The 26,157-nt window shown below is 40.5% G+C and overlaps 1 protein-coding gene and 1 long non-coding RNA gene across 20 annotated transcripts in view; both read left to right on the top strand.

Annotated features, from left to right (window-relative positions):
- Positions 1 to 13,407, top strand: part of tns1b (tensin 1b) — a 182,928-nt gene extending 169,521 nt beyond the window's left edge. For 17 of the 19 annotated variants that reach the window (XM_057336913.1, XM_057336911.1, XM_057336909.1 and 14 more), the window contains 12 exons: positions 500 to 668; positions 752 to 1,803; positions 2,122 to 2,208; positions 2,802 to 2,930; positions 4,687 to 4,782; positions 6,463 to 6,540; positions 6,937 to 7,008; positions 8,371 to 8,397; positions 9,111 to 9,279; positions 9,367 to 9,435; positions 9,551 to 9,580; positions 9,877 to 13,407. In XM_057336913.1, coding sequence (XP_057192896.1) covers positions 500 to 668; positions 752 to 1,803; positions 2,122 to 2,208; positions 2,802 to 2,930; positions 4,687 to 4,782; positions 6,463 to 6,540; positions 6,937 to 7,008; positions 8,371 to 8,397; positions 9,111 to 9,279; positions 9,367 to 9,435; positions 9,551 to 9,580; positions 9,877 to 10,018 — 2,120 coding nt within the window. In that variant the 3' untranslated portion in view covers positions 10,019 to 13,407. The remainder of the gene's footprint in view (positions 1 to 499; positions 669 to 751; positions 1,804 to 2,121; positions 2,209 to 2,801; positions 2,931 to 4,686; positions 4,783 to 6,462; positions 6,541 to 6,936; positions 7,009 to 8,370; positions 8,398 to 9,110; positions 9,280 to 9,366; positions 9,436 to 9,550; positions 9,581 to 9,876) is intronic. The other 2 variants (XM_057336907.1, XM_057336923.1) reach the window with 1 other exon arrangement.
- Positions 13,408 to 14,568: 1,161 nt separating this feature from the next.
- LOC130556210 (uncharacterized) overlaps positions 14,569 to 26,157 on the top strand; it is a 31,739-nt gene continuing 20,150 nt past the window's right edge. Inside the window, exons 1-2 of the long non-coding RNA XR_008963196.1 lie at positions 14,569 to 14,601; positions 16,006 to 16,157. This is a non-coding gene — a long non-coding RNA (uncharacterized LOC130556210). The remainder of the gene's footprint in view (positions 14,602 to 16,005; positions 16,158 to 26,157) is intronic.

The raw sequence follows: 26,157 nt of genomic DNA, 5'->3' as shown, positions 1-26,157 counted from the left end.
TTATATATATATTACTATATATTATATCATGATTTTAGATCTTGTCTCTTGTTCTGATTTGGTTATTTTATTTTATTTTATATATATATATATATATATATATTATATTTTAGATCTTGTCTCTTGTTCTGCTTTGGTTATTTTATATTTTTTTAATATATGTATTTATTTATTTATTTTATTTTATTTTTTATTTTAGATCTTGTCTCTTGTTCTGGTTTGGTTATTTTATATATTTTTAAGTCGCTTTTATAAAAATGCCTTAGAAGAATACATTACTGGTGTGCATCTTGAGACAAAACAATGGCACTGACTGTATATACTGTATATTAAGATATGCATGGGCAATTAATTTTTAGTTAAGACAGCTCAAACATTCATTTTAGTCTGGGACTAGCCATAAGCCTTGTCTACGAAACCGTGTTGATGCTTTTAATGTGCTCAGTTTGGACTATTTGGAATACTTGACCTCACCAATATCTCTGTGTCTCTTTGGCAGAGCCTCGTAGCTATGTGGAGTCTGTGGCCAAAGCAGCAGTGGTGGCGGGCGGACCACACGGTTCACCCGTGCCCCCGACATACGACAGCTTAGCTCATCCATCCGGCCCGTCCCACAGCCCGAACGCTCCACTGTCCTCCAGCAGCCCTATTCAGAGCCCCGATGCAGTGTAAGCGACCCCTTTCCTGGCTTAATATTGTGATTCACATCTGTGCGTTTCCAACTTTTTCACTTGTTTTCTGTGTTTGACAGTGAGAGCGCATTGGTCGATAGTGGAGTGATGATGAATTCTCCACCTCAGGCTGTTGTCGAAACCGCCTATCACTCCCAGCCACCCGAAAGCATGTACCGCATGCCCACACCCTCCTACCCCACACCCAACAGCATGCTGGGTAGCTATATCCATCCTGATTACAGCCCATCCCTACCGGAGACCGTCCAAAACATCACCACAACCACACAAACCGTCACCGGGAGCCCTGCTACGAGACACTACGCTGCCGTGCCCGACATGACATTTGTTCCTGGCATTCAGCACAGAATACCCAATCAGGACGGCCCCGTCCTGGGCCGACAGCCAGCTAACAGTCACCCGCCGGGAATGGCCGGCAGCCCCATGCAAGGGAGACACACGATGGTGTCCCAGGGTACACAGAGCAGCCCGATGCTGACCAGACAGTACCCCACCAACCAGGGGACTCCGGGTAGCCCGATTCTCAGCAGACAGCCAATGGGTCAACAGGCTGTTCAGAGCAGCCCGGTTCTCAGCCGACAGCCGGCTCTGAATCAACAGATCATTATGCCCAGTCAGAGCAGCCCGGTATTGAGCAGACAGCCGTCCGTCACGCAGGCCAACCAGGGCAGCCCCATCCTGACCAGACAGGCTTCCCTGCCGCATCCCAATCAGGCCAGTCCTGTTCTCGGACACCACTCGTCGATAACGCAAGGGAGCCCTATTTTGGACAGACACCCAATACAATACAGTGGCTATAACACTCCGGAAGAGAGGCACGGAGCTCTGTCGCGCCAAAGCAGCTCCTCTGGATACCAGCCGCCGTCTACGCCGTCTTTCCCCATCTCTCCCGCCGGATACACGGAGGGAGCGGGATTCAGACAGGGCAGCCCCAGTATGCAACCGCAGCTTCCTGAGAAGAGATGCATGTCCAGCGGCGAGCGGCCCAACGGAGGCCTGTCCTACGGAACGCTAAATGGGAAAATGTCCTCGCCGATGTCCAGTGGAGGCAGCACTCCGAGCGTACATTTCTTCCACACTCTTCCGGATTTCTCCAAACTCAACATGTGCGGTAAGACCTGACGTATAATCCGGAAGGAATTAAAGGGGCTGTCGTTTTTTTTTCAACAATTTAATCATTTTATTTAAAAAAATGAATTTATGAACTGTATATGTTTGTTTTTTAGTTATTTATTTATAAATTATTGTTAGTTGTTTATTTATAAACAATATTCATATTTATTTCTTTATATTATTTTAGTATAAAATATATGATATTGAATTACCATTTGTGCTTGTTATGTCTGCATTGTTTTGAACGAGTATTGTGTTTGTTTACTAGCACAGTGGACCGTTTTAAACCAAAGAAAATACATTTTTCATTTTCCAGATGGAAGTCCAGAGATCAGGATGAACGTAAAGTTCGTCCAGGACACGTCCAAATTCTGGTATAAACCAGATATCTCCAGAGACCAAGGTGAGGGCACCGCCTGTGCGTTTTGGGGTTCATTTATCTATATTTAGTCTCGACCGTGGGGGGCTCGTGACTCCCATGAACAGTGAAATATTGCTCAAGCCACCCTGTATGAGGTCAGTCGCTGTTGGTCTGCACATCTGGTGCTCTTATTGGATTGCATCATCTGTGCTGGAGACCTCTATAAATGCGTGCACATGCAGTGACATCACACGCCACTCAACATATGTGCGCAGTTAAACATCTGCATGCGTTGCTTCATTAACTCGCTGTTACGATAAGGAATAAACCTCCTTAACAAGCTCTTTTCCTTCCTTCGCTCCCTGTCTGTGTATGTGTAAAACTGCAGGGCACATTGTAGCAATTTTTTAACATATTAAAGCTTTCTTGGAAACAACCAGTTTCCCAAAATATTTAAATCGTATCATTTTTTGTTCACTTTTCTAAACTCGTATGTCTTTCCAAAGCACCATAGAAGTCTCATAAATCTTCTCTTTGCATGAAAAAGAGTTTTGCTTTCAACCACAGAATGTCTTATGAATGACAAAAGGAGGAGTAAGCGATCTTTTAGTGAAATGTTTTCCACTTCATTGTAGCGATCAACATGCTGAAGGATCAAGACCCTGGAGCTTTTGTTATTCGAGACAGTCATTCTTTCAGAGGTGCCTACGGCCTGGCCATGAAAGTTGCTTCTGCACCGCCGACCGTGCAGCCCACAAAGAAAGGTATTTAATGCGCCTCCTACAAGCCATCTATAATAATTTGCCAAATGTATTCCAGACAGGAGATCGGACCCCCTGTGACTCATCATCCTGCTGTTCCCGCAACAGACACGCGCACACCCAACAACATGCATGAAAATATGTACTGACAAATACTAAACAGAACACAAACACGGTGGTTAAGCTACAGCACATCTTTCAAACCTGTTAGTATTATTACTGTACGTCTTTGCAAAATATTCAGTTCTATTCTGCAGTCAGATATTTCTGCTAAACTGTGTAATTGTCTATAATCATTGGCAATGAATTTCCTAAATTGTTTTGCTAGTTTAATGTTCTTGTCGCAATCTCTGGCCTCCTTTTTCCCACATCAATTACAGTAAATGCAAAACAAATCCTCTCAGGGTTAGACAACACTGGGGTCTTGATCATCCTGTCAGGGTTTACTTTCCCACAATAATGTGTTCATTATAAGTTTTACGATAATAATGAAGTTATCAAAACCATGATATATCACAAAAGTGTATCTGCAACTCAAATTATGCAGTGAACGTGTCGAGCAAATAAATCAATTCTATTCAAGCTATTTTACTTTTTTTTATGTGTTCTGCACATTTTCTGGCTGCTTTTTCTTCGTTTTCCTCAAACTCAGAATTATGTCATTTATATGTGTACATTTCAACGTTACAAATATTTAACGCAGCACCCGTTTGTTTTGTCATCCTTTGTCTGGCGTTACATTATATAATCATGCTCTTATTCATGTAAAGGCCTTTAAACCACTTAAACAGCTGCTTTGACGCGTTCAGTGAAGATAGACAGCTTCTAGCAAAACACAACGCGAGGTCCATTCTGGTGTATACAGTCACGGGCTAAAGGCCGCGTCAGTGAATCTCTGTCAGACTCTTTCGTTCTTGAATGAATAAAACCACACAAGATTATGCCAGAAAACTCGTTTTGTCGAGCATTTTCGTAAGCACAGACTTTAACGTGTTAAATAAAATCTTTAATGAATGCAAAGAGTTTTGAAAATGGGAAAGCGCGTCAGATCTGCGTATAGAGCGGCAGCTCTTAAACCTGCTGCTGTGACTCCTGTCACTACTGTTAATCAACGAACAAAAGAAAAGAGGAAATCAATGTGTTTTGTAGCTTTACTTCTGTATTTAATTTACAATTTAGCATTAAAGACTGTAAAGTGTTTGAGAACTTCATTCAATTTCTGTATATTTCCTACCTGTTAGACATGAGAGCTCTCAATTATACCGTTGAATGGCTATAATTAATGTTAAAATTGATCAAAAATAATCAATTTAATGGAGACATCAGTTGCAGTACTAATATCAGAATGTTGACTTTCATTCATAAAATGATGCTGTTAAAGAAATCTGTTGTTACTTCATTCATTTGAAGATGAAATGTGAAATTATTAGAATGTAAAAGTATATTTAAAAACACGAATGTTATTTGCGATTAATCGTGATTAATAACAAAAAATGTGTGATTAATCAGATTAATTTTTTAATCGATTGACAGCACTAATTTTAACAGTTTAAATTTGTCTATGATTTTTTTTAAGCATAAACCCTTTTGGCTCGGAATATTTTCACAATCGTAAAAAAAACTGTGGTAGCATATACTGCAAATGTGAAGCTTATCACAATAATACACCTTAAGGTCTACTTTTCAAACCTTTTAATGCTGTTTTGTAATTATTGTTGCGTTTTCTTTTATTTCTTTTATTATTCTTCCTTCATTTCAGCTGGAGACGTCACCAATGAGCTGGTGAGACATTTCCTGATTGAGACGAGTCCAAAGGGTGTGAGACTGAAGGGCTGCCCCAATGAGCCTTACTTCGGTAAGTCAATTTAAGACTTTTGCTCAGATTTGGCCCAGATTTTCAGTCTGGACTTGTTGCAGAAGGTCTGTGCCAGTCTGCAGATTTGATCAGTTAGTGTGTTTCTATCTGAAACTTTCAAAAAGTCCTGTTGTAGTGTATGATGTCTAGTTTTAAAAAAAGTCTTGTAGTGTATTCCAGCCATTAAACAAAATATACTCTCTATATACAGAATATAGCTTCAGTACATAGACACTGGATTCGTTTGATGTTAACTAATGTGAGAGCCATTATGTCAAACTTGTAGATTCAGCGTTTGTGTGATTTTTGCTCTTCAGCACAACTTTGTACATGAATATCCTCTCTTTCTTTTACATCCCATTAAATCAAGCTGTCCATTTGGCTTCCAGAGGTCTGTAGAACACATGTCGTCCCAACGACAGCTGGTGTCATATAAAGTGCACAGAGGCGGTCCCTGCTTTAATAAAGTGTCTTTTGACCACATTACTAAGAGGGTTAGCATTCTGCGTTCAACGTTGTCTTCTTCAATATTCATTGTTGTACATCTTAAAAAGAAAAGAAAAATTCTGTGTCGGGCAGCTTCCATAAGTGTTAAAACAGCCTGTTACGGTAACCATTGCGTAAGCGTGTGCTTGTTATGAAAAGCAGAAGGCAAAAAAAAAGCGTGATGTGTGAGAACGAAAGCAGGTGTGAGAGACATTTGGCAGGACTTCCATCTTGTGGAGAAAAGTGCTCGTGTTAGAGATCTGTTGGCTCACAGAAACTTCTCTGATACGTGACGTCTGCCAGGACACCTACTGCTAAAAGAAACGGTTCACACAGAAATGAACAAACATTCTCTCATTATTTACTCACCTGCATGGCATTCTAAACCTGTAACAGAGTTTTGAATTCACAGCACATCGGTGAAACATCAAAAAAGAAAACCGTCCATTTCCATTTTATAATGCAATTATGGTATAGTGCACAAGTCACATGGCGTAATTTAATGATGCTTTATGATACTTTTTTGTCATTTCAGATAGACTGCATGCCTTCACTACTATATAGATGAAAATATCATTTGCACACTTAAAAGAAAACACTTTTTGTATTCCGCGTACGAAAGTAAGTCAAACGAGTTTCGCAGCGTGAGTAAATGTTCCTGAATTTTTACTCTGGGTGAACTGTTACGCGACCCTCATTTTCATCACAGATAGAATCTTTTCACATAAGGAAGGGGAGTTCAGAAGCTGATAATAACATTTAAACATGGCAACAAGGACTCCTTCAAATCCGGGAGGTACCCTGGACTGTTTTCCTTCTGTGCCGAGATAACATGTGGCCATTTATCATGAACGGTGAGAAACATTTGTCCGAAGTCTCCCCCGAGTGTCCTTTTTCCTAATATAGTCAAATATCTGGAGCAGAGGTTTAAGCACTTGCCAGTATTATCATCCCGTGGTGCCGCACGCAAGCACAGCGATCGCACGACTTTCCCCAACGGCGATTGAGACTAGAATGAACCGCGCGCAGATTTATGGGTTGTCAGCCAGAGCGTGAAAGTTTGAGTGCCTCGGGATGCTTATAAAGTAAAGTATGCCCTCTTCTGATTTCTGCTCATAAATCTGATCCTCGTTTTGTTTTCATCTTCTCTGTGTGTGTGTGTGTGTGTGTGTGTGTGTGTGCGTGCGTGTGTAGGCTGCTTGTCTGCGCTGGTGTACCAGCACTCCATCACACCACTGGCTCTACCCTGCAAACTCATGATACCAACCACAGGTGAGACACGTTACTGTACCTTTTCCTGTGTTCATACTGTACCGTCAGGTCTCGGCGTGACCTCAGATAGCAGGACGCTCTGTCACAAATGATGTATGTTTCCCGTCCTGTTTGCCTGCCGTGAGTAATGGAGAATATTTTCCGAGGTCGTTCGTTTGGCCGCCGCTCTCAGCCAGCTGCTAGATGCCATCCAGGGGTCAGCGGGCACAAGACCCGAGACCTTTATGTGTGCCTCTCTGGTTTTTCACACAGAGAGTGACAGCCTGTTAGTCAGGACACTGATTCATAGCATGGCATGAATTCCAGGTCATAGTGCTCATTTGATTAGCTGGTAAGCATGCTCTTTGAATGTGAAGATGTGTCAATTCTCAAGTGTGACCGGATGTTGTTTTTCAGATCCTCTGGAGGAGTCGCCTGAGACGGCGACACCAGCTAACCCGGCCGCTGAGATGCTCAAACAGGGTGCAGGTGAGCTGATCATATACAGTAATATTGGCCAATATGGGCTCTAAGCCAAATAATAAAGGGTTTAATACAAACTTGGTTCTGTCATCAGCATTTTTCTGGCCTTTAAACGCTCAGTTTAAAAATAACAAACAAATTTTTCTTTGAAAAATAGTTCCACCTTAAAAAGAACACCTTAAATAATGCGCTCTTACATACAGTATGGGCCAAATGATGTCCGGAGGGCATATTTGCTAAATATTTGCTTCAGATTCAATGAAATCAAACTAAACTCGGCTAGTGTTTATTTGAAAAAAGTTATTTGGTAAAAAAGCCAACTATAGTGTTTCATACCAGTTTATGATATTATACCATTATTACACGGCTCGTTGGAATGCTTGATTCTGATTGGCCAGTCGCGACATTTGCAGGTTCGTTATTCCCAGATAACAACCTCTCAAAACTAATAACGCACGGTAACCCGGATGCAGCAAATCCTTTTGACAGTTTTTTTTGACAAATGAAATATAAATATGTCCTTTAATAACATATGTGACATTATATTTACAAATGATTCAACCAAATTGCTTGTTCGTGGCATTTGAACGTCGTTTCTTACCTAAAAACCGAAACTACACGGCTTTCCTCGCGGAAGGTCTGCATTCTGTAAAAATGAGCTAATAAAATATTTCAAATTCACATTTCATGTCAAATTTTTTCTCATGTGGGAAGTAGCCGTGTAATAAGCGGGATAATGTACAAGCAGCCGGTTGTTATCGCTTCACGTCGGGTCCTGATCACACTGTCGGGGCTTATTTCTGCGATAACAACCGGCTGGCCGTACATTATCCCTTACATAATGTATAGAAATGTTCATTATAAAAAAGCTCACATATAAAGCCTATATTGACTACAATTTTATCATTCATTTTGTTGGTTATGATAATTTAGTTGTGAAATGTGTTTTGTGTAACTTTTTGTCAAGCCTCCCTAAATTCTTATAGCTGAGCTTCACTTTATACTACAAGCATTACTACACAACACATAACTGCAAAATTCTTAATACGTCTTCAATAATATATTTGAATAAATGGTGACGACATAAATTTTCAAAAGTTGGACATCATTTTGGCCACTACTTTACATACCGCCCTGGAATGATGCCCCCCCAAAAGTCTTACCTCTTGAACCACAGTTCAAAGTCCCAACGTTAAGTTTATGATTCAAATTTTGAAATCGGCTGAATAAGTTATATTATCAGAAAACCTCTCAGGTCAGATGTATGTTTAGTCATTGTTGGTTGATGGTGTGTTGGTTATGATGTGATATCAACTCTAAATCAATGTTCTCCTCCACCCTGGTGTCACTCCTGTGGAAATGATTTAGGGCAGAAGAGTTCTACTGAAGCCCATGGTAAAGCCAGCGATGCTCTGCGTGTTTTATGTTTGTTTACCTGTGGTTTGTTTAACTGCTGTATCCAGAGAGACGGCCGTACTTCTCTCTTAATTCTGTGCATGTGACGGGACCTCTGGAGCACTTTTATCTGTCTGTTCAAACCGTTCAAAGCACTTCCTTTTGTCAAAGCCTTGAGTGTATTTCAAAACCTTCTGTCTTATTAAATATGGCATGTTCTTCAATGACTGTGCAAATGCACTGCATGGGTTTACAAAAATCAGTGGTTCTCAATTTTAGGCCATTTGAAACTACAGAAAATGTGCTCAATACAAATCTGAACGTCTTTCTATGAATGCTGCTCTATATTACTGCTAAATAATACCTTGTCGTTTTAAAGGTGATTAAGTGAAAAATTGCTATAAAAAAACACAAACTGCATTGAAATCCTCTGACTTGGACTTCAAACAGTGTTGTGTCTGAAATAGATTTTTTCCCCACTGAACATCTGTGTCTGTGTTTAGGCAAAAGTGCGTTACACCTGACCTGACCCACATAAGTTTCCAATTTGAGAACCACCTGATTATGCAAATGCCAAATATTTTAATGACATGTTTGTTTATGATGCCTTGATGAGATTCACCAAATAAATAGAGATTTTTTCAAATGTGTTCAGTACATTAGATTTTGGCTCATGCATATTAATCGATTCATGTTTTTCTTGTCTTTCCCAGCATGCAATGTTCTGTACCTGAACTCTGTGGATATGGAGTCCCTGACCGGGCCTCAGGCCATTGCTAAGGCAATCTCAGAAACAATGACGACCAACCCGGCACCCACAGCCACGATTGTTCATTTCAAGGTGTCGGCACAAGGCATCACGCTTACTGACAACCAGAGAAAGTGAGTCATCTATCTCTTCTTTTTCTACTTGCGTTTCTATTCACTCGGATTTATCTCGTAAATAAAAAACGTGACTTTTCTCAACAGGCTTTTCTTCAGACGTCATTATCCCATCAACACCGTCACGTTCTGTAATATCGACCCCCAGGAGAGAAAGTACGTTTAGTAACTGTTGTGTGCTATTACTTAACAAATCGATCAGACAATCGAAAAGCTGACCGTAAAACACAAAATAAAAACAATGTTTACATGAATTGCTTTGTTTATGCAGGTGGAGCAAACCAGACGGTGGGAATGCAAAGTAAGGACCGGCTTTTCATACTGAACATCCTGTTATACGAAAGCTTAGTTGAGCAGCAGTTCCCAGTACGGTTCCCCCGGCCTGTTGCATCATGGGATAGTGTGCATTTCTCACGAGCGTCATTATAAATAGTGATGTCTGCTTTGATCTAAAAGCGTGAAACCTCACGTCAGCTTGCTAGTCATCACACACACGTGTTATGATTTACTGTATGAGGTCACAGTACATGCAGTGTGTCAGACTGATGAATACGTTTGGAATTTTTTACTCGAGTAACACCACCTTTTGCTTCCCAGGTTCTTTGGCTTCGTGGCCAGGAAGCAAGGCAGCACGACCGACAACGTGAGCCACCTGTTTGCCGAAATGGATCCCGATCAGCCGGCCACGGCCATCGTGAACTTCGTCTCAAAAGTGATGCTCGGCTCTCAGAAGCGGTGAACGCTTCCCGCGCCACGCCGCTCGCTGGAGGACTTTCTGTTTGTTTCGTTTTGAGTTCTTTGAGTTTCTGTTTTTCGTTCGTTTGGGTGTGAGGTTGCGTGTACGTGTGTGACGGAGACGAGGAAGCGGGATAGAGGAAGTGCAGCGTGGGAGTAGAGGAATGACGTGCAGAGGGGAGGTGGTCTTCATCTCACTTTGAGGGAAGGTGGAAATGATGTCAGTGATTTTGTTGCTCTTTTTTTTTTTTAAGAAAAAAAGGAAAAGAAAACGTAAAAAGAGGGTCGAAGAGGAGGCTGAAATTAGACTTTGGGGGCTGATGTACCAAAGCTGAGAGAGCAGTCAGGACAAACCCAGTCATCATTCATGATAGATCTTGGTTAGACACGACTGCTTTGAGAAACTGTACATAAGAACTGATAAGAACTTAAACTCTTTTCCTTTTAAACGCCGCTTCTGTTTTTCACACGAGACCATTTCAGATCCGCACACGTCCAGTGGTGTGTCACTTCACCAAGCATCTTAAAGCATGCTGCTTCTGTTCGCCTCAGAAAGTCGGAATTTCCATCTTACTGCTTGAAAAAGTCAGACTTCCAACTTGGAAACTCTTGGAAAAATCTGTAACTCAGATTTTGCAGCACTCACAATGCTGTCCCATTGCCTGACACTCGGAAGATGAAAACATAAACAAAAGACCCTGGCTTATTGCAACCACATCAAGGATAAACAACGTTACGCAATTGCTTGATTATTTTATTTCAAGCTTTTCACAATTGTGCTTTGTTGCAAAGCCGCTTTACAGAAAAAACAAAGCAGTATAGAAACAAGGCAAAGAAATGATCAAATACATGGTATTAACACACAAGTCATTATTATTGTCTGTGTTTTAGACATGTCTGTGCGAAGTTTTCATGTCGCAAGTCTTGATGTGGATTTCAATGCAAGTAGATCATACACATGATCAAACTGTACCATACTCCAGTATTTACTATAGTAAACTACAGAAAACTGCAGTACATTGTAGTGATTACTATACTTTGTTCTTGTATACTATAGCATTCTGTAGTATTAACTATAATAAACTGATAACCTGCAGTAAGTACTGTAGTATACTGTACTTTTGTGTACTACAATAGTATACTACTGTTGGGTCCAAAAAAACAAAAGTAATTTTACCATAGTTTGGTAAATACTGAAGTATACTATAGGATTTATTTTTGTGTGGGAGGTTGGAAATTCCGACTCGCGAGGTTGACGCAGCATCACACAGCATCTTTCATACATCAGTCTTTAGTTTCTGTTGACCTCGGTGTGATGCAGGTGTCCATCATCCACTGGTGTGTTCTCTTCTCTCCAGAAGCGTGTTGTATGGTTGTGTTTCCGGCAGAAGGTGTGTGTCTGTCACTCCATCTTTATGCCTCTCTTAAAAACACACACACACACACAGTATCATTCTACCCCAAAGTAAGCTAAGTACATATATAAAATACTTCAAAAAAGTGATTTTACTGAATATTTATTGTATTATGTTTTTGCTACATTTTCTCTTTCATGTTAACTCATTTACCCATAGATATGTTGTATAGTCTACATAAAGATTAGCCTTTGAAAGAAATACTTTTTTTTGGCTAATATTTCAAAATATCATGTCATTTTGAGAAGCATTCTATTATATATGGTGTAAAGTGTATGTATTTGAAAGCTTGTCACTATTTTCTCAGTTTTTCTTTGGCTTTAAAGGAGCGTAGGCTTTGAAGTAGAAATCGTCGCTTTGGACGACTATCTCATACTTAAAGAATACATCTAAAGGTTACAAAGTGAGTTGGCCGATATGTTTACTGCAAGAGGCTTTGTGTAAAGAAAAGTAAGGAAACGTGTCTTTATTTTTGTATTATTATTAATATTATTTTTGCATCCCTTCCCTCCCATTATTCAGCCCACAGTGTAACCCACTGTTTTTTGTTGTCCTTATGTTGTTCCAATTGCTTCCATTGTTTCCCTCATCTGTAAGTCGCTTTGGATAAAAGCGTCTGCTAAATGACTAAATGTGTGTAAATGTAACCCGGCGTTCCCAGTAGTCAGTCAGAATTCAGTATTTTGTTTCATACTGCCATCTTGAGGAACTGACGGGTATTGCTAGCCATGTTTTCCATCTATGCACCCCCCCCACCCCACATTCACGGAACATAAATTTACTTTAAAATAAATACTGCAGTGTTTTAACTGTGATTTGATGCGAACGTCCCCAGCGATGGACGAACAGGATCTCCATGTCTCCCTTAAACTGGTTTGATTCCCTCGTGTCCCGTGCCAGCCAGAATGGGGTGGCTTTAGGCTGAATAAAAAAAACAAGTCTTTCTTTTTTGTATGTAAATACTTCATTTTTGCCAAAGATTTTATTTTACTTGTGTATGCCTTAGTTTGAGTAATGATTACCGTCTGGTCGGCGTGCAAACGGCGGCTTGTTTTAGGCATGGGGGGGTCTATTTTGACTCGATGCAGATACTATAGACTGCGTTTGGTTGCCAGTAAGCCCTTTGTTCAGCCTTAAAAAAACTACTCCAAGAAAAGCAAAGCACTTAATAATTAGGAGCTGAAGAAAAAAATAAAATATGAAATAAATATGACTGCTTCACTTAGTCTAACAATTGTTGGCCCAGATAGAGCTGACACTTTGCTTTCGAGAGAGGATCTGCAGAATGATGAAAAACTGGATTTTAAAATTGTTTAATGAAGCATAGAGTGCACCTCTAAAAATAAAAGTTCCTAAAAGGTTTTCTCTTGACTGTATGATTCTTTGGGGAACCAAAAATGCTGCAAAGAACCCTTTCAGCGTCTTTATTTTTAAGAGTGTGTGTAACATGTATTGCTGGTGGAAAATATGATCGAATTAACCAAAATATGCAACAAAAACATGCAAAGAGCAGGAAATTGCAGATCTTCCATCATTGCGGGTGTCTATTCCATATGGGTCCACACGTGAATAATTACGCAGACGTAGAATACCTATAACTTGCTTTGCTTGCCTGGACATTTCATTTGGTGCATAGGTTACGAAAAAAACAAATCGCATACGAAGACAACCACACAAAAATGACATATGGCAGATTTTCTGGAATCTCTTGGCAGTCAGAGAAAGAGATCTTCCAGCAAAATCAGCTCCCCACCTCTCAATGTATTAGCCAGCAGTGTTGTATTATTATATTTTTTTACGTCCACTTGTTAACAGACTTAGAATGTGTGAATGAGCTACTATTGCTGTACAGAACCACGTCCTTTTTATTTGCTTCATGTTTTACAGCCTCATTGTATTGTTTTGGCAAATAAAAATATATAATAACGAGCGATCCAAATCAGTTACAATAAAAAAAGTACACTGTTGCTATAAAAAAGTGTCTGTGTTTGTATAATTCTTATCACATATGACACAATGTTGACTTGATAAGTGTTAACAGCTCTGAGTTAGATTGATTTTACTGTCACATTATCAGTGGAGTCTAAGATGAAACTTCTGTATTATCACATGTGAAATAAGTTAGAAAACCTGCAAACTTTATAGTATAGTGTCATTTATGGAATCGGGCCAACAGAGAAAACTTCGCATGCATTATTTGTAATTCTCTTTTGACTTTATGTACAACTAAACCTTTGTAATGTGTACAATACGTTTTAGAGAACAATACAGAACAAATTGCATTTTGACTTTACCCAAAGCGTACAATGTGCATTATACATTGTATGTGTTCCGTAGGAATTAATTTTCAAGAAACAATTTTGAGATGGCGCACAATGAAGAATATATATTTTACACTATTTCTGGGTCACTAATCACACATTGAAATCATGCTGGGATAGAATCAGTCCGTGCGTCCTCAAGTACAATACATACTGACATTAAAGATTGACATTATAAATTGTACTAAGAAAATCTGAAATGCATATATTTAAAAAAAATCATAAAACGATGCACTTTCAAAATGATTCTAGGACTGATAAAGCTGTAAGGATCGGCAGGGCTGTCCAAGCTTACAGATCATACCTGCTACCATATACGGTATTGGATCAAATATATATTTTTCTCATATCAATCATACTGCATAACAATTTGTTGAACAAATAACATACAGGAAAAAGAAAATACATGGTACAAAACAATTACGTATAGCATTATAGTCAACAGACATCCGAAAAAAATACATAAAAATGAGACATATTACCATAAAAGAAAACATGTAAGTTGTAAAAAAATCATGGTTATATTCATGAATTTCATGTAAAAATCTCAGTATTGTGTTGTTTCAACATACCTGAATACATGAACTTGTTTACATCAAGATCTGGAAACATTGCATTTTTTTCATTATTTTGACCGGTTTGTCCTATTTCTATTTTCTACAAATAAATAAATAATTTAGCATTTTTATGGATATCATTTCCATGCAAAATATAGTTCACAACAAACTCAAAGGTTTTGTTTCTGTACCGCAAAGTCTTTTGTAATATCTCTTTAACAAGCCAGGCACTCAATGACATCATCCTACAGGAAGTGACATCATTTTGGAGGGAAAACAACAGCACAAATCTAAGTAAGTATTACCAACAGGTTCCGAGATGTTTTCTGGTATTTATTGGCTTGTTTGAATCTAAAATCAAGTCATATTTAACTCATTTACTGAAATTTGACAATTGAAAAACTAACATGAATGAACTTTGACAACCTCGTGCAAATAAACTGTCATTGTTAACCTTGTTAGCTGTTTATGTCTGTCCTGAATGTCTTGATTGAAAATATTTACCAGTTTACACCTAGAAAGAGTTTTTTCTAAACTTTTAAAGGTTACAGAGGTCAAACGCTTTCAAAGCCGGAAAGGCTTAACTGTGTTGTTGTTCATGATGAGTGGATTTGCACTTGTCATGTCTTTGCTATAGTTGTCACTAACGTCTCTTCACAAGCAAACAGGAAGTGATGTCATTTGGGTGTTTTGCTGCAGATAAGTTAGCAAAAAGCCATGTTGTGTTCGGGTGTCTCCTACATATTCGCATAGCTACACGGTTAGCACAAAAGTTGGCCTGTTGTGTTGGGAGTGTCACTTGAAGCCCCAGTAGATTCTGGAGCAAAACAATAGCTCTTATATAGCGTTACTCAGAGTTTCCACTGATCGGTTAGACAAAGCCCTCTGAGGTGACTTAAGACCGTGTGTGTCTGTTATTGGTTAGCATCATCTTGTTCTGCCTATACACTGTCAGAAAATCCAGTGACTCATCTACAACACATTGTATATTTAATCATGCATCGATATTTCTTAGCTGTACCACAAAGCGGGGGACAACCATGTTTTTTTCTGGTAAAATTACAGCAGACCCCACCAGAGACTGAATCACGCACACAGGGTGCGTTTACAGCATCTGACCATTTGATGTCAGTGTTGAGCCTTCTGTAAAAATAAGGCACGCAGTCGTTTCTGGGCGTGAAGAGAAGATGCGGACCACGGTGGGCTTATCTGTCTTTAACAGTGTAACACTGTATTATTGATGCTGGCGGTGTGGTAGATAAGGTCGCAGAGGAATTCCAGACACTCTCTGTTAAAGCAAGTCTTGCTTTGCCGAGCGCACTGATGTGTGACTCGGAGTGCCGTACGCCCCCGACGCCCAAACAATGGAGCCAGTTTTGTCCCACAGTTTATACATGGCATATCTCTCCAGGAAAACATCACTGTTTGACGTTACGGCCAATGGAAAAACACAACGCGTCTAGCGACGTTTGAAGCATGTGTGGGCCGGCTGCATTTTTCCTGCAAATATCATTGTGATTTTGCAAATGGCTCGCTGCAGGGGGTCCGAATGATAAGATGAGAGGTATTAAGGAGTCCATTTGAGGCCAAAGAGGGGATAACCCTCTAATCCGAGCGGGCTTTGTGCGTCAGGGAGGAAAATCTGAAAATCAATATTTTGTCTGGCTTACTAAGCGAAGTAATCTTTCTCAAAAACAGGTGTCCCATCGCCCGGCGAAGACCCTTGTCCCTGCATCACACATCAACGGTAGGATCTTTAGAAGGGGGGGACGCCCTTTCACGTGGTGCTGACTTGAAATTTTTCTAGATGTAGGACCACAATATGGGCCTGCGATTGCCCCATGCAGGCGGTAAGGCTCAGAGCTTGCTTCCAGACTAAAAATACACACTTCAGGATGTTATTCTAAAGCTTTGTATGCGTGTCTGACTTGCATTTTTCAGCTATTGGCGTGTTTCCTTTTGCTCTTTTCCTCTATAAATTAAAGGGGTAAAATTCTTCCGTAACACATCATTGTACACGCATGGGTTTGTCTCTTTGACAACTCATGTATTCGCGTTTCTCTGTATTTAAAGGTGGGGTAACACACGCAGTTTCTGCAAATCTCATATAAACTAGTTCCTGTTCAGTAGTATTGCATACGTCGTATCTTCGAAGAGTATTTAGTTTGATCAAATTTATAAAAGAGAGACACATCTGTACGATTATTTTTGGAAAAAGACGAGCTGCTGGAGGCCGCCCAGGAACACAATACATCATCACATTAATCCCTTCGTGTTGTTTACATTATGCACGTATGCGCTGATTGCCCAAAAAAACCCACAGACATATGACTTAGTTTGACTTACCGCATGCGGTTCATGTCCGGCATCTTTTAGCGCTGGGACTGCGCCATCTATCAGTTTCAAACGCTCTCCAAATCCAGCGTTATATCCATCGTTTATATAACATTCATCACCCGAGTGAAGCGGCATTGATGGGCGTTCTCTTTCGTGGGCGTGCTCTTTCTCTCACGCTAGCGTGTGGGCGTGCTTTTTTGCTTGGTGGATGACGTGTGGGCGTGCTTTTCCAGGAGAATATCCAATAAAAGGAATAGGATCCCTGTTACGAAACAGGGATCCAGACTTATAAACAACTTTCCGAAACAAGTTGGAGTGCTGGGGGAGTGTATTGAGCACAGAAATACTACGTCATACGTCCAACTCGTTTTTTCACAAGTTGACCATGTTAAGCATGAGAAGCCAGCACGTTTAACAGTGTAAAGAAGTCAGAATGCATGAAATTGCATGTTACCCCATGATTAAGGTGTCTAGGGACCCCCGCTGTTGGCTTCTGTGTTATCAAAGAGTGCCAGGTTGTGAGCACATGCTGCACCATTCAGATGTCTAATGTGATTTATTATGTACGAGCAGAAGTGAACTGCCTGCCAAACTACAAAAAAATATATATATACAGCTATAGGGATAGTTCACTCAAAAATGAAAATTCTGTCAATCTGACAGTGAGTAAATGATGATAGAATTTTCCTTTTTGGGTGAATTATCCTTTTAAAGCTTTAGTTCAAAAGCTGCCTTACATTTTTAAGTTGCAGTACATCAAAAGTCACTTGAATTTAAATTATATTAAACTGACTTAAAAAACTTGAAAATGAATTAAATGAAGTTGAAATTGATTAATGAGCACATACATTTTTTACATTGAAGCTGCTCATAACTGAAAGTTGTATAGTTATAACAAAAACTTGATTCTGGTTGGAAGCAATGTCCATTTGAACTTATAAATATCATTTATATTTTAACTAATGTTTAAAAAAACATTAAGTATTAAAAAACAGAAAAAATATCTGCCAATGGAGTAAAAAAAAATTCAAAGGGAAAACACAATATTTTTCTAATGCCATCGACATATATATTTTTTAAGTGCACAATTCTGTTTAGTCCTTTTTTTGCTTCTCGTGTATCGTGATTTAAGAATATTTAGATATTTGCACAGAAAAACAAGACCAAATTCTTTTTTTTTTGCAGTGCGTTATCTAAATTTATAGAACAGCTAAGTGAGACTCTGTGATTAATCTTTTTAAATGAATTTGACTTTGAATGAATTTTGAATGTTTGAGTTTGTGTGCTTGGTTACTGACTCCACATCTGACATCTGACTCAAGTAGATCTGTGGCCACATTACATTGCAATTTTATAAACGGCGGCGGTATATCGTTTTGTTGTGACACATGTTGGTTAAAAGCAGCTTGTTATTAGAAAAACCGAGCTGTCATCCTATTTCAAAGTGTATTTAAAAAGGTAGTTCACCCAAAAAGAAAATCTTGAAGAAGTCAATGGAGGCCAGTGTTGTTTGGTTACTGACATGTATCAAAATATCAAAAGAATGGAAGTCATACGTGAAAACGAGTAAATAATGACAGAATTTGTATTTTTGTGTGAACTGTCCCTTCAAGCGACCATCATTGATGTCATTCATTTCGATATTAACTCCGGTAATGAGTTCATCTCTGCAGAACTCAGTACAGAGAGTTCCTTCAGGCCTGTCACTTGGGTAGAGCTTAACCTCCCCGCCCCCACCCCTCGCTGTAGCTGTCAGGTCAAGTACGCACCCATATAAATAGCCTGCAAAGTAGGGGTCAGAGGTCAGGGCCGAGCATGCCTGGGGGAGGGGGGACTGAATGTGGAACCCCAACAGGGATCAGGTGTCTCCTTTTTACGGGTTGGGGGAGGGAGTATCACCTTAGTGATTGGTGAGTAGGGTGGGAACCATTAAGATGGAGATAACACAACCGTCCCCCAGCACCAGCACCATCACCCCTCCTTGGAGAATTCACTAAGACTGGCCACCATCCGGCTCGTTTACCCACACGGGTCAGGTGCTTTATCCGTTTCGGTTTCCAGGCTGCTCAGCTGGGGCTCTTAGCGAAGATTGCGGCAGGCCGGTGCACATTCACATAGTAAGCACTTACCCTGATCTTTCAGGTGCTATCACTCTCTGCATCTGTATTGTACGGGTGCGAGGCTCTCATGCTTTGTCATACAGCGGGGGGACTTACAGGGGCTTCTGCACTAGCCACTAATGGACCCTCGCTCATCAGCAGGGATCTACGGCTGCTGCAACAGATGGCAGTGGGGTCATCACGGGTCACGGCTGTTTGTGATTGTTGTGACAGGGCTGGTGCTGTGCAATGTGCAGGTGGAGACCTGGAAAAATTGTCCCCATCAATCCTATAGACCAATGGACCACCTGTGTAAATAAATAGTCGGTTGTATGTTTTGGCTTAAGTCATTTTTGAACATCATTTTTGCAATGACGGATGAACGAATCTATATAGGACTATTCTTCGGAGCCATTTGCATTCTTGTGCGCCGTTTAATTTTGCATGTGAGCTTTGGTTTGTATCCTCTGTCCTCAGGACTAACACAGTGAACATTTAGAAGTACAGTAAACAGACCCGCGTGCTTCTAAAACAGCACAGGCCTCGCGTCAGTCACAGCTCTGGCCCGGTCCGCAGGTGTCAGGTAGTCATTGGTGTACGGGGTTCATGGATGGGGCCGCTCATCATTAATCATTCCGTGATGGCTGGACGGGTCTGCATGCAAACTTTGCGCATTCCATTTAAATCGCATGGTGGTGGCATGTTTTGGCTGAAATGCACATTCTTAGTGCAGTTGCATTATGGTGATGTCTGGATCAGAGTGGTATGCAGTTTTCTTTTATTGGCCATGAAACATCTTTAGGTTGCTTTGTGTTTTTGACGTTTCGAGAATCTCACATTTTCACACTAATAAATGCAAGCAGTTTTAGGGCACTCAAGTCAGTGATACTCCAGTATTCACCTTTTGCATCAGCTTCATTACAATGAAATTGCATTTGTATTTGTTGTAGTTTACAATTAACATGATACTGAAATATAAAAAGTAAAAAATATATATTTTTTAATACAAAATAATTTTTGCATTTTTTTGTATTAATATTCTAATTATATTAAGGTTTTTTATTTTTATGTTAATTTTACTTTAATTGTGTTATGTGCTTTTGTCAATTAAATTTTTATTTTTTAATATATTTTTAAGATATTTAATAATTCTTACATTTTTTGAATATTGCAATATAGACTTAATTTATTTTAATTTAGTGTCATTTTTTTATTTATTTGTTAACAATTTTAGTGCTTTAACTTGAACTTATTTCAGTTTATTGCTAAGACAACAAAAAAAATCGTATTTTAGTTAAGTTTTCCAGGTCATATTTAAGCCTATATTTTGTCTCATTCCTATTAACAGACATCGTTTGCTAGTTTTAGTTTAGGTGAACTACAGTATAATAAACCCACGTTAAAACTACTGTATTTATGAAAAAATTACGCAAAATAATACGCAGTTCATAGGAATCTGCTGCAACCCCATCCGTATCTCTGCTGATCTCCTGCGAGGTCACGACCCCGATTGCTTGGAGGAGTGGTTGACTTATACTGTACATTGCTTGTTATAAACCGCTGCTCTAAAGTTATACATAGGGGACTAATATCAGAACGCTATGTCTTGCATTCCATTTTAAGGCAGCATGTGGGTTGTATGTTTTGGCTGAAATGCACGTGATGCATGTTTAAGAAGCAGTTGACTGATGCATCGCTCTAAAGTTACAATATCAGGACGCCGTGTCCAACAAGTAATCTTCATCCCCATATTTAGCAGGTGTTAATGTCAGTTTCTAGATTGCATTGGGGGATCCTTTATTTGTCATTAGAGGCCATCAGAACAGAACAGTCTAAGCCTGAATGAACCCTCCAGAATCTCCCCCATGCAAGCATGAACACATTACCGTTGTTTACCGTCTCAGAACCTGCGTCCACCCAGCCTGAGCCTATCGCAACGTTCATCACGGCATTCTTTACTGCGTCTGCAATGCCTGGAATGGGACAGGCCAGTGATTCGTTTACACGGGCGCAGGCTCTCGGCAGGGAAGTCCCTGACACCAGAACCAGCCCAGGCCTCCTGAGAGAGTATGTGGAGGTAGAGAAGTTCTACAACGATCCCCTCTCACCTGACAGATCCAACACGCTCATCGGCAGTTGAGCCAAAGACCACAGATGAATAAACTTGCCAGAACCAGATTGTTTGATTCGTTTTCATGTTTGAATATAGTTTGTGGCTTCACAGTAGAACAATATGTGTTTGGTTTAATGGCTTTGACAGCAGGCTCAGATGTAAAACCGTTTTTGGTCTGTGCATGTTAACATGTGTTCGAGAGTGTGTGTGTGTGTGCGCAATGATATCTCTGGGAAAGCGCACTTGCCCTGGCCGGATCTCTACACACAGGTGCGACTGCCTCGTGGGATTCTGGGATGCATGAGTCTCGTGGTAATTGTGGCGATATTCTTGTAAACAGGCAGACGGCTGCAGAGCTCCCCGATCTATTTCTTTCCCCTTCAGGGTTTTTTTTGAAGTCAAACTTTCTTGCCTACACCATTGAGGGAATTTCTGTCAATTGACTGTCTGGTTGACTTTCTTAAAGGTGTGTAATTTTTGGAGGGATCTATTGACAGAAATGCAATATAGTAGGGGTGGGTGAAAAACATATGAATCGCGATTCAGTCCTCTAGCGATTCTTATCGATTCACAGATTTCCAAAAATCGATTTTCTAGTTAAAATAACAATTGTTGATGTTGTCGGAACAAAAAAGGCAGAACTTTTTGCAAGAGCGGTGCGGCACCCGGACAGTCGAGAGACCGCACACCTTAAGCTCAGCAACAGCGATGGCGGGGGTAAAAGAAATACACCCCGTCCCATTTTTAGCGAGGGCAAGTTTTTGGAAATACTTCGGATTTGATCAACTCTATGGTAAGAAGGGGCTTGACAAGACGTATGCAATATGAAAGCTTTGTAAAGCGAAGGTGAAGTAATTTGAGAACACTAAACGTAAAGACTCGCATCGAATGCCATCATTCCAGCAAAATGGAATAAAATCTAATCTCTTCACTGGCGCAGCCCTTTTTGAGACTACATGTGAAAATCCACTGTTGGCACCAAAATGGCTGTAACTCATGAATTCTTTTTTGAAATAAGAAAATAAGCAGATTATTGCTAAAAAAGAAGTGATTTTGCTATGTTTATTGTAATAAAAAAACTATAAAAGGTTTGTTTTTCTTTTATAAAAAAATACATTTAAAAGAATTACGGATCAGCCCCAAAATTTCATAATTCAAAGTCTCAAGGATCGCCAATTGTTGTATCAAGTTTGGTCTTGATACATCAAATTTTGATGTGTCTGAGTTTTTTAGCTGCAATATTGCGAAAATCCACTAGGGGGCCCATATGCTTCCATTGGTTTTAACACTTGATCTAAAACTTGACCACAACAGACATTGAGATGCTTTTTTTTACTTTTTCAATTAACAGACACAATGAAAAAATACACAAGCACAGAAACAAAATAAAAAACTATAAATTTGTATGAAACTAAACTGTGAGAAGGGAAAGGACATAAACATTTTTAAGCACACGGTTTAAAAAAAAAGAAACAATTACTCTTCCTACACACATTATTCTATAAAACGGTGATGAAATAAGTTTTCTAGAGACTTTCCAACGATATAATGTTTGTCACAATAAGATAAGAATTCACATTAAAAATCTTTAAGTAAATCAGCTGTCCCAGATACAGGACAGCGCCAGTTAAGGGGCTAAACATATATCACATTTAATTCTGAGAAAGAATCGTTATTAAAAATCGAAAAACCGTGAATCGATTTTTAATGAATCGTGACCCCAAGAATCAATATGAATCGAATCGTGAGGTACCAAAAGATTCCCACCCCTACAATATAATATACATAACTATGTCTTCGGAGGTGTATGAAGACCTTACATAGTAAAGCGTCATGTTTTTATTATCTTAGAATGAGCTATTTCTATCTACATACACCGCGGATCTCCTTGCATGGAATTCGGCATGTTGCTTCTACAGTAGCCCGGCCTAAACGGACAAACTGCTCTACAGAGCGCGTTTCATAAATACGTTATCTGCTCCTTCAAAGAAGTGAAAAAGTGAGAAAATCTTAGCCGTGTGTCAGCCTCCATAGTGCTTTGAAAGGGAGGGGTGAGCGGTGGACTGAGCCGTTGGTTGCAGTTTGCAACCTCACTACTAGATGGCGCTAAATTTCATACACTGGACCTTTAAATTTAGTTTGGTTTTTAACTTAATATTTAACATCGTCTGTCTTAGTGTAAACGGGCCTTTCGAATGCTTCTGTCAAAATGCTGCCCTGTATTTTCACTCTAGGCTCAACGTGCACATACTGTAATGATGATGAGTGTGATGTCACAAGAAGTTTTCGTGATGTGTCATGATCCAGAGAGAGAGAGAGAGGGAGAGTTAGTGATGAAAGGCGTGTTCCATCGTTCCATTAGCCTGATAGTTCTGCATGAACTGGGTTTGACTGACTCCGCTGGCACGCGCTCGGCTGCGCTTTAAAAATGCGCTGATCACAGAGTGTTTCATTAATTTAACAAGCTCTCTTTCTACATCGCAGGAGCGCTTCCAAAACCCCAGATCTCCTGCACGGAGTATCGGCTGACAGCAGCCAGCTCTGGGACGCCCATCTGAGGCAGCCGTGAACTGTCAAGTTTGTGGGTTTGTGGGTAATCATGTTCTCATACGATGACATGTGAGTTCAGTAGCTTTACCAAAACAAATTGTCAAGCCCCGAGATAATGCTGCCAATGAAAAAAAAGGCATGGTCGAATGGAGAAGGAAGGACAGTGGGTCATAAACGCAACGGCAGGATCGGTTTTCCGTATAGGAATCGAGTATGTAATATTTGAGATAGCTAGGAAAGGAAACTCTGGATTGGGTGACAGCATTAAAATGTGCAGCATGCGCTTCCGGAGTTGACAGACGGCGACAGGTGGACCAGCAGAACGGGGTCACGCCTGCCCTGTTGCCTCATCAACACAAACTAATGTGAGCCCTCCTCCTCGGATTCCCCCGGAATCGTATGTTGTCGATTCGCAGCCTCCTCTATTGGCAGATGCAGTCGTGATGGTTGTGCTAATAAGCTTTGATAGGTCAGAATGCACTCCAGTCACAGTGCCAAGAGCTTCGTCAATAACTCCACGCTGCCCTGTAGCTGCAGTGAGCCAGCATGTGGACTGCGGGGTGAAAGTGGATGATTGTGGTACGCTCAGCGGTTTAGATGCTGGATGTCAGTGTAGGCCTGTGTTTCCTCTGGCTGGGCAGCAGGTTACTGTGGGATAAGTGAGAGAGCGAGAAAGAGAGAGAGAGAGCGGTCAAGGACACAAGAACTCAGAAGCCCAGAGAGAGCATGATAGTGGATTAGGACTGTGGTTCTGTTGTCCAGTAAAACTTTCTGTCTTTCTGTCTGTCTATCTAATGTATCTGTCTGTATGTCCATATCTGTGTATCTGTCTGTCTGTCTGTCTGTCTGTCTCTGTCTGTCTGTCTGTCTGTCTGTCTGTCTGTCTACCTGTCTGTCTGTCTCTGTCTGTCTGCCTGTCTGTCTGCCTGTCTGTCTGTATGTCCATATCTGTGTATCTGTCTGTCTGTCTGTCTGTCTGTCTGTCTCTGTCTGCCTGTCTGTCTATCTACCTACCTGTCTGTCTGTCTGTCTATCTACCTGTCTGTCTGTCTCTCTATCTACCTGTCTGTCTCTGTCTGTCTGTTTGTCTCTGTCTGTCTGTCTGTGTGTCTGTCTGTCTCTCTATCTACCTGTCTGTCTGTCTGTCTGTCTGTCTGTCTACCTGTCTGTCTGTCTCTGTCTGTCTGTATGTCCATATCTGTGTATCTGTCTGTCTGTCTGTCTATCTATCTATCTACCTGTCTGTCTGTCTGCCTGTCTGTCTGTCTGTCTATCTGTTTGCGCATACACCCGTCTGTCTGTCTGTCTGTCTATCTATCTATCTACCTGTCTGTCTGTCTGCCTGTCTGTCTGTCTGCTATCTGTTTGCGCATACACCCGTCTGTCTGTCTGTCTATCTGTCTGTCTGTGTTTATTTATCTGTCTGTCTCTCTCTCTCTCTATGTACCTGTCTGTCTGTCTGCCTGTACTATTATCCATCTGTCTGGTTCATTGCTGTCTGTCCATACATCCGTCGGTCTTCCTGTCTGTCCATCATTCCCATTCATCAATCCATCTATCTATCATCTGTCTCTCCATCTGTCTGTCTGGCTGTTCGTCTATCCATCCTGCTATATTTCCATCCATCCCTGTGACCATGGACTTGGTAATTAAACCTTCCCAGATAACTTCATTAAGTCGCTGGTAATTAAACTGACATGATATTGTCTTTATATCCCTCTTGGGTCACACTCTTTTTATGCACACAACCCCCACAGACATTTTAAACGCCTTTGATAGAAAACACCTATCGTGTGCAGTTAAATGGCATGAAAACCATATGTTGTTGGATCTAGCCCCCGAATGACACGTTTGCTCAGTTCGCATTTTATGTGCTAGACAAGGTCCATTTGCATGAAAGTATATGTCATATACATTTAATGACTTTGGAAAATCAACAAAAAAGAAATCGTTATAGATTTTCTCTCTGCGGGAATTTAAATTGTGAACAGATTGTGCCTTTTGCGCAGGGAGAATGATCCAATATCTGGATCCGGTTCCAGGAAATAAACTACATTCAATCAGAACACCCATAATTAAAAGTATTACTCACATTGAAGCATGCAATGAGGTATCAACACAAGCTCTCTGCAGCAAACCATACTGACTGCTGCCCGGGCCAAGTCGGAAGTCTTCCAGGGGTCTTGTACGAGTGTGCGTGTTCCCACAGATGCCTGTGAATCCCCTCTTGTGTGGAGGGATTTGTGGGTTTGGTTATCAATGCCAGAGTGTCTATGAATGTGTATGTACTGTATGTGTGGCAGAGTGGGGTTATCAGGCAGGATTCGGCTGGCCGCGGGCCTGTACCATCTGTGACTGCCAACGGCTTGGCTCTGTTCTACTCCACCAACCTCTACTTGCTTTCTGGCTGACCCTAGAAAATTGGGGCTCACAAGAGCCGCACAATCGCAGGGCACGTGATCACATGCACAAATATAAACACGCACACAAACAGGGATGCTGTGAGACAACACACCCCTGACCTTCTCATAAACACGGCCATTCTCACTTTGAGTGATGTCATGGTTCGTTGTGTATTGTGCCGAGAACTCAAGCTTTCTTGTTTGTCTTCGTCTTTTACAGCCAGGGAGGCATTTTGACGAGTCTCTATTGTTTGTATTACACAATTCTATATTTAGCTAATTGCGAAATCTCTGTCATCACAGTTTGTCTGAGGAAAGAGTGACTGATGATGTTGCCTGTCTGAATGTT

The sequence above is a fragment of the Triplophysa rosa genome, linkage group LG6, assembly GCF_024868665.1.
Source record: "Triplophysa rosa linkage group LG6, Trosa_1v2, whole genome shotgun sequence".
In the NCBI taxonomy this organism is placed as follows: Eukaryota; Metazoa; Chordata; class Actinopteri; order Cypriniformes; family Nemacheilidae; genus Triplophysa; species Triplophysa rosa.
The sequence above is the reverse complement of the archived record's forward strand: the minus strand, read 5'-3'. Positions and strand labels throughout refer to the sequence as shown.